Here is an 8,838-nt window from a genome sequence, read left to right as displayed (position 1 = left end):
CCGTCTCTACTAGGGTTGTGTATCCGATGAATACAGTACTGGAGAAATCCCTTGCCTTGGCCCTCTACGTAGACTATTGCAGTATTGAGTATTGTAGTGACAATCAGGGCCGGCGTGGATCTATGCATGGCTTCGTGTGCATGCATATTCACTGCGATGATGCTGCTGGTACGCCGATGAACCATAGCCGGCTGCCGGTGTCGGCAAGAGCAGATCTACACGATGAGTCTGCAACACCGCACAGGCATAGCTCCACGCAATGGTTACGAGTCTTACGACCCAGTTCAACATGAACTGTAGATAGATCTGCTGGTGAATGCAAGGCGGTTTGCGTGCGCGAGGAGAGGGTGCGAGCTCTTCTGTGACTTTGGTGTCTGCGAGGTGCGATCCGGCGGCATTTGTACTTGTAGTCGAAGCGCAGTAGATCTACAATCCATAATACCCTATCGATTAGGATACAATTGCCCGACTGGGAGAGGGAGAGCATCGATAGACGATACGTTGGGCCCAGAGCGAGCGACTGCGACCCTAGTCAGCACACTACAATCCGGTGCGCGGTCGGCGCAGACCTGCAAGTGACGTCAAGTCCATGACCTCAAACTGACTTCTCCAGTCGCGATCATGAGTTGATGGCCCGTCGAATGTCGCCTGGCAAAGGAATATGGGCGATGCACGCTTCGGAGGTAGATCTACGTCCGTGATGATAACTACAGACCTAGTTGTTGACGAATCTCCACTTGCAATACCCCAGCGCAGAGAGTCGAATGATGCAGGTGGTGCGGGAGGACATTCTCTCCCTGTTCAACACCATTGCCGAGCGAAGGCGAATGCTCAGAGGAGCCCCGACATGCAATCAACATGGGAAGGAGATAGCGTTGGACAAATGATGGATGTTGCTCGAGGCCAGCAGACGCCACTGGCGAGGAGGCACTTCGTGTCGCTCACGGTCGTAGTTGTGTGTTTGGTGGGTGCAGTACTGCTGGGCGCAGCGTGCCAGGGCGACGCACAGCTACTCAGGTAAGAAGAGAACATCAGCTGCCTGATGCTGGTCTCGACCTGCTGGCGTCCACCATCAACATTACTGCGAACAGTGCCTGCCTAGCACACCAGTTCAGTGCTTTAATCTGTGATTTATCCGTGATTTATTCAAAGCCCCATTATCAGTGAATAATAGCAAGGACTACGGTTGTTGTAGTATACATGTACCAGTGGAGTAGTCATTCTAGAGGCGCCCATGACTCCATGAGGCGTGGTTGAAAATGGAAAGTATTCCAGAGTGGGGGAAAAAAGTTGAGAAGAATGAAATCATGGGAAGCCTTCCGGCATACACGCCGTTCGGTGGTGACTGTTGGGTGACTGTTGATGGTTGACTGTTGGTTTCTTATGCATGCATGCCTGTATGGCGTTTGCATAGCTGATGAGCTTTCAGTAGTGTGGAACCTTGCCTCCAGGCATGCTCATTCCAGTTGACTTAGTGTCACCGGGGTTCTGCTGATCTGTGAAGGACAGGCAGCTTTGCACTACATTACTCTACATAATAATTACTGCACTGCCCTGTTTGTCTCAGTGCAGATGTCATAGTACATTATTGTTATGACCAGTCTGCACACACAACCGGGGCAGTCCAGACAGCTCCAGTAGAATGCTCAATGCAACAGGGCAGGTATGCAGTCACTAGTCAGAGGAGGTTATGCACACAAGAGATAGGATACAGTTTAGTTGCCTTGCCTTGGCAATGATAAACAGCACACCATCTCTTCTGTTAGTGTGTGTGTGTGTGTGTGTGTGTTTGCGCGCTCGCGCGTGTGTGTGGGTGTGGGTGTGGGTGGGTGTGCATGTGTGTGTGTGTGTGTGTGTGTGTGCATGTGTGTGTGTGTGTGTGTGTGTGTGTGTGTGTGTGTGTGTGTGTGTGTGTGTGTGTGTGTGTGTGTGCATGATATGCGGAACATCGGATTCTCAAAAGTAAAACAATTCCCAAGACTTCAGCTGCTAGACCTGTCGCCAGGGGAAGGGGAGTTTGGTGACAAATCCCGGCATCGTGCTCATGTTAATAGTTCTTGAGCTATCTATATCTATAAACCTGGATCGCTCATATCGTCATGGCCCGGATTCGACCTTGCGCAAATGCTTCTGCTGCTCTGCTCTTTGATCCTGCAGCCGACAAACAAACGGGAGGTGGTCCTGCAGACATGTTCATAATAACAAGGAGATATTGAGTGGATCGTACCCGAATCTCGACTATGCGCCAATCGTGTCGCCGCAAAATGCTGACGTCTGTGGCGACAGGTACACACCAAACGTGGACTGCAAGTACGAGGTGTTTGGCCCTGACAAGACCTTTATCTATGTGGAATTCCTGAGCCTTGACTTGGACAGCGATTGCTCAAAGGACAGCTTGTCTGTCATAGGCAAGAGGAAGAGCAGAAAGCTGTGCGGCAGCAAGAAAAGCAGTACGCTGGATACATTTGTCATCGACGACAATGTCGCCTCAGTGACGTTTCAGTCCAATCTGGAGTATGCCTGTCGAGGCTTCTCGGGCTTCATGGTTGTCTTTACACCTGGCGAGAGTTTTTTTTGTGAGTCTTTTGTGTACATCATAATGGAGAGTGAGAGAGTACTTTGCATTTGTATTATGTTGAAATGAGGACTGACAACTAGCTCTGCAACAGGTTCTCTTTGAGCCTCAAAGCAGGTGCATAATTTTTAAGAGAGAGAGAGAGAGAGAGAGAGAGAGAGAGAGAGAGAGAGAGAGAGAGAGAGAGAGAGAGAGAGAGAGAGAGGGAGAGAGAGATTAAGTGCCTTGTATGTTGCAGAATGCAGATACGGTGAAACCTGGCTGCACCAACCGCCAAGGAACCTGAAACTGTGCCATCCCACAACAAAATATTTAGGTGGTGCTCCTGTCCAGGTGGAAATGACTGGAAATAACACCACTCAATCATTGCTGTAGCGGTCTTCTAGGGCAAGCACCGTGCGCAGTATCAGAGCAGTCACCTTTCCAAATGTTAATGTTGGACCCATGCACATCCCCTCAGCGGCTTGCAAGGCCAATGGCTCACATGCAGTGTGACTCAGGCAGCGGAAAATGTTCTTCTGCAATCCGATGATATGCGTTGCTTCACACGCCAAGGCTTTAACATGCCGAGGCCCTGTCAGCCAGACATGGGTTGTCATCAGCAAGTCCTCTGCACTGCATGCGCCTTCCACCTTCAGTAAATTGTTGCCTGAGGTGTTTTACATGATACCGTGTACCATTGTGTAAGAGTGGAAGTGCACCTATCCTTCTCCTCATTCACATTTTGAAAACTGCAAAGTGCAAACGCTCTTTCACCAAGGAGGCCCGAACACTTCATTGTACAGTGGTCTGATTGAAATCGTTTGACCCAACTGGCGCAACGCCAATGTCCCCGCATACATAGAGTTCTTGTACATGCACTTGCTTGATTGCGGCCATTGACCCAGCTGATTAAAAAAAAGCCGATGTCTTGTATACAGCTAGAGTGCATAATTATGTATGCCGGAAAGCATGCCGTATGGCAGTGCTGCCCCAGTGCTGCCCCTTCTCTAAAACCTGAACACTGCATTTACACGTTACTGTCGTTTGTGCTGCCATTTTGCCGGTGTTGTTGAATCCAGCACGCAGGCGGAAAAGGAAGATCAGATCACAGGTTAGTTACTGTACAGTACACATACCGGTAGTGGTGTAGAGTAGCCACAACAGCCATAATTATTCATCTGGGATGCATACCTATTAGGGCGAGTGTGAAGATGTGAAGGAAGATTGGCATATCGTAACGGCATCCCATGACTTTGGGCCGTGGGACGATTGAATATTCCATGATGTTTCCATCCCACCTCCCGGCTTGCTTTTCCACCTTCATGAAGCACAACAAAAGAGGTGTGTGTGTGGGGGGGGGGGGGCATGCAGTATATCATTACACGGCCTATGCATGCGCACTTACTTGCGGCCATGTCCTTACTCGCATTTTAGAAATGCAGCTGCTTTCCCAGCTATTTTAAAAGAGAAAAAACCCACTTTCTGCAGCATAGGCCGGTACGAGTCAAAGTCCACACAAAGATTTCTACTTCGAAGTATCTAAATCTGCTTTTTTGCCCTTTCCCGGGGCTGGAAGTGGTTTCTAATATAGCACTTATTCACAGTTACTGCTTCGAAGAAACATATTAAAATTTGTATCTCAATTATAAAGGATCAGTCGGGGGAAGTGAACTGCCTGAAAAGAGAAAAAAATGCCAGACCCACCAGGACTCATCATGGCTTCATAACTTCATAATGCCGTGGTAACCATTCCAAAAGCTGATCAGTAGGCAAATTAATTCCCTCAAGTGACGCTTTCGAGCCGAAATTTAATCGCCACCTTGCAAGCACACATGCCGGAAGGCACACATTATCAGTTGTCAACCCGTTCATGGATACATCACGAGTGATACCGGCCTCTCCAGAGAGGGAAAGTTAATTGTTTTGATGTAGGAGAAAAGGGACTATTAGTATAGGTTACTAGTTATGACTAACAGTCCACCAAGGTAACGAGATAATATACAGTCAGATAGTCCTTTTCTCTTTCAGTCTGTCCAACAATGCCACCATTCCAAAGCAGGACACCCATATACAATGTATACAATGGCAATCGTGTCCCATGTAAATGTTTACGGATGTTTTGGTCCAAAGCAGGACAGTCCTGCTCAAAGCAGGACGGTTGGACGGTCTGCTCTTTACATATGACTATGTGCTCAACATACGAGTTTTTGATGAAGGGTTTGTATTATGCTTGAAAACGCCTGCATTTTGCATGCGCCAGCCTTGCATTCACTACTACAGTGCTGGCCAGATAAATCCAACCTCAAGAATAAAGCAGCGCCGCGTTCGAGTGCACAGAGCAGTATGTGTAGTGAGTGCTATTGTGTTCATGCCGTTGGATTTCTTTGGCCAGCACTGTACAATGTACTACTACTTCTACTGCAACAATAGAGTCATGGCTTGGTGGTCTTTTTCTCCCGGTTCTTATTTCAGCCGGAGCTGCGCAGTGAGGCAGTCAAGGTTATCGGGGACGGCAAGCTTCACGCCATGCGCCATCAGACAGAGAAGGTCTACACGAAGGGCACGTGCGATATCTGCACCATGACACAAGTCAGCCAGTGCAAATGTGCGGCGCCATTCTTCGACAACTTCCAGAACAAGAAGAAGCAGAAAGATGAGAGCATGACGTTGCTCTTGGGTTCAAGCGACACTGTGAAGCACAACTACATCCTCTATAGCAAGCTCAGCCGCACCAGGGCATCTCATCCGAGCCAATCAAGAACCAGGTCATCCCGTCGAACAAGCCGACCGAGCAGTGGAACTCGTCGAACTTCAAGAACAAGTCGACCACGCAGTGGATCTCGTCAAACTTCAAGAACAAGTCGACCACGCAGTGGATCTCGTCAAACTTCAAGAACAAGTCGACCACGCAGTGGATCTCGTCAAACTTCAAGAACAAGTCGACCACGCAGTGGATCTCGTCGACCTTCAAGAACAAGCCGAAACAGCAGTGGGTCTCGCCGAACTTCAAGAACAAGCCGACCAAAGAGTACGACTTCAAGACGCCCCAAGGCTTCTCAAAGGGCATCAAGACCAACCAGACGATCCACAAGAGTCAAACCGCGGCCAGGAAGGAGCTCGAGACGTACAACACGTTCTAGAAAGACTGGAAGAAGCCAGTATTCAAGACGAGGTTCGAAAAGTCGAGGCCGAAAGAAACGTTCCTCAGATGGTGAGGATGACCCGCACCCTACTTTTCTTTTCAAGATCCAACCCGGCGTTAGTCCTGAGTTCCTCCGGGCACAAAGCAGCTACAACAAAACTATTGATCAGGTTCACTTGCGGGATCAGACTAAAGCTAGGGCTATCAGCCAAGGAATGGACCGCAGCAATCAAGATTTGCACGCAGACGGGACAATGCGACCAGTAGACATGTACTCAATGAGAGCTCTTGCTCGAGTCAGACGAGATCCGAGCCAGTCTGAGGAGGACTCAGACAAGCAGTGTGTGTGCCGCCGCTGAGCCGCAGTCCGCCAGCCATGTATTCCCCTCAGTGACGTTTCTGGAAGTTGTTTCGTCATGGGGCCGTTTGATCATGCTGCCGATGCTGAACAATTGTATGCCGGCAAATAATCGCGGCTGCACTGCAGTGTAGATACCAAACATGAGAGTCAAGATTGAAAATCCTTGAGCAAAACACCGATGGGCCATGGCGTACCCTCCTTGTCGGTATGCCGCATGTGCGCGCATCCTGGACATCTGATGGCGTGTCTCATGCTCAGCCGAGCCAGGCCGCTGCTGCGAGCCGAAAATGAAGGGCTCCGCGGCGCTCTGCCACATCACAGTTTGGTTGTTTGGTCAGTTTGGTCTGGTTTTGTTATTAATTTTCGGTTCGTTGCCTCAACAGTACAAAAAGTACAAATTTCAAGAGTGGGACGAACGAGAAGCTGAGAAACGTGGAACAGAACAGAAAGGAAAATGTACCGCCATCGCCGTTCTATCTCGCACAATGTGACTCAACAGAGAGTCAAACAATTCCTCATAATAATTATTATCAACACTTGAAAGATCCACTTCCATGAGCCCGTATACTGAGTACTACTGACTGTAGCGGTACATTTTTCCCCTGAACCGTAATTATTTTTGACACACACACTCTATTCTTATGGTGGGGTGACATGTATTTTTTTACCGGCCATCATGCTAGTAGTTCTCCCCCCCCCCCCCCCCCCCCCCCGGCTGCTGCTGATTCTTATGCATCGCTGTCATGCAGACCATGATTTGCATGCCCGTATTGCCAGTGCCCGCATCACTAGGCTAGCCAGATTGATGCTGTTCAAACGAAATCCGGAACATATGGCCGAAAATCCGGCGCTCGTTCCGCGTATGCGGTGCAGTGCTCTCGTAGACCTACGTTGCAGTATGATTTTCAGTGTCACGGTCACTATCGGGAAATGCAAAGTGCCTTCAATTCAAAATGGGCAACCTGTTTGTCTTGCCCCCTACAATTTTCCTACTTGCTAGAGTGACCCTCCCAGTGCTCAGTTGACAAGGTGTGTTGGCTCACACGCCAGACACCGTGACATGACATTGTGTGCAGTTGTCATCTCCAGACTTTATATGGACTCTTGGTAGCATACCCTGAGAAGTCACTTTTTAACCCGAAATGAAAAGCTGCCTGCCCATACAACGGCTCACGCGACTCCCTGTGACCCTGGTGACAACTGAACCCGGGTTGCACTGGCGCGCGCCGCGCATGGCGCCTGCCCGCCTGCTTGCAGATAAAAAGAAAGAAAAAAGAAAAAGTGTGCTGTGACCAGGATTCGAACCTGGGTTACTACGGCCACAACGTAGGGTCCTAACCACTAGACGATCACAGCTTTCAACCCGCGAAGGGATATGGGAGCAAGGTCGGAAGTAATGTTCAAGAAGCGATATTCTCTGTTCTGGATGTATCCTCCCAGAGTACACTGGAGCTGCATAGGTAGTTGAGGTGGCATTATTTTCGAAAACGAATCATGGGCAGGCAGTGGGCGGCGCGGGCCGGGGTGCGGTATGGTGTACAGCAGGAGTACTAATAGACAATTACTCTCTGCCTCTCTGGTGTGCGTGTACAGACCGTGATACTACAATTGTAATGAGTAATTGTGTGCAGAGTAGATCTACTGCATACTGACATAATGACATTATGTGTAATGCTCTACAATAATGAGGACATACTGGCAGCAGTGGCAACATGCACTCCCTGATTATTGTAGTAGTGATTGGGCTACCTGACATCTGGGTGGTAGAATTTCCATGTCAGATAAGGCCAGATTTGTGGCAACAATTGAGACACATTTTCGTGGGGGTATCGTGCTCAAACAGAGGTCAAATACGATTCCAAAGGTTTCCCACATATCGGTATATAAATTTAAATGACAATCGGTAAATGCCTGACCATGCTGAAAGCTGCATATGCGGAAAAGTCAGCCGCCGTGCTACAAGCTACTACTAGTACCTGGTGTGGCCGCGTCTGCTATGTACGGACCTGACAATTGTTTATAGTTTAATACACGCACAGTGGCAATCAACGCACACTCACACCCACACGCGTGCGCACACCCACGCGCGTGCATGCTAACTATAGTTAGAAGGCTGCTGCCGCATCGACATGACTACGACGCTAGTACAATGTACGTGTACATGTAGTACCACAGGCACTTGTCTTAGCATGAAGCACTGCACTCGCATCATTTGGCTAACAACAGACACATGCTGCTGAAATTAAAACATACGAGAGGGAAATCAAAATGGCTGATACTGCACTGCATAAATCAGAAAACTATGAAAAATCTAAAGCGGCGGTGGCTACATTGGCATTTGTTCAAATTGTGAACGACGAGCCCGGCAGCTGCCAGAAAGTAAGCTAGAGGTGCAAACAAGAGTACATAAATTTGTACTCTTGGTGCAAAGCATCGGAAACAGACATAGATATAGACGCGATAAAACTCAGCATGAGACCAGCACAATGCGTCCAGAGCTTGTGGTAACTGTTACGACGTTAGTGGACGGACGAAAAAGACATAAAATCAGGTCAAGCGAACGGAAATGCAAAAAAAACCAGTGTCTGGACGCACAGACCACGGCAACGAGACTGAGTGCACAACGAATCCGGTATCACAGCTACATAGATAGAAGGATTCGTGGGTACGAAAATATGAGGCAAATACACATACATTCAACGCACGCATCAAATCCTAATAAAAATCAAGCCGGGAAATGCTAGTACAAAACCATCCACTGCAGACTTCAGGTTGCAC

The 8,838-nt window shown here is 48.7% G+C and overlaps 1 protein-coding gene and 1 non-coding gene across 2 annotated transcripts; one reads left to right on the top strand and one right to left on the bottom strand.

Annotated features, from left to right (window-relative positions):
• On the top strand, positions 1–7,076 carry LOC135816799 (uncharacterized). Its single transcript, XM_065329902.1, has 4 exons — positions 1–1,017; positions 2,158–2,576; positions 3,637–3,668; positions 5,030–7,076. The coding sequence occupies exons 1-4, from the start codon at positions 662–664 to the stop codon at positions 6,056–6,058; spliced, it is 1,836 nt and encodes a 611-aa protein (XP_065185974.1). The 5' UTR covers positions 1–661; the 3' UTR covers positions 6,059–7,076.
• Positions 7,077–7,344: 268 nt separating this feature from the next.
• Trnah-gug (transfer RNA histidin (anticodon GUG)) lies at positions 7,345–7,416 on the bottom strand. The gene has a single exon. It is a non-coding gene; the product is annotated as a tRNA-His (tRNA).
• Positions 7,417–8,838: the final 1,422 nt, after the last annotated feature.

Source organism: Sycon ciliatum, chromosome 1 (genome assembly GCF_964019385.1).
Source record: "Sycon ciliatum chromosome 1, ocSycCili1.1, whole genome shotgun sequence".
NCBI lineage: Eukaryota > Metazoa > Porifera > Calcarea > Leucosolenida > Sycettidae > Sycon > Sycon ciliatum.
Note: the sequence above shows the minus strand (reverse complement) of the source record. Positions and strands in the feature narration are given on the sequence as shown.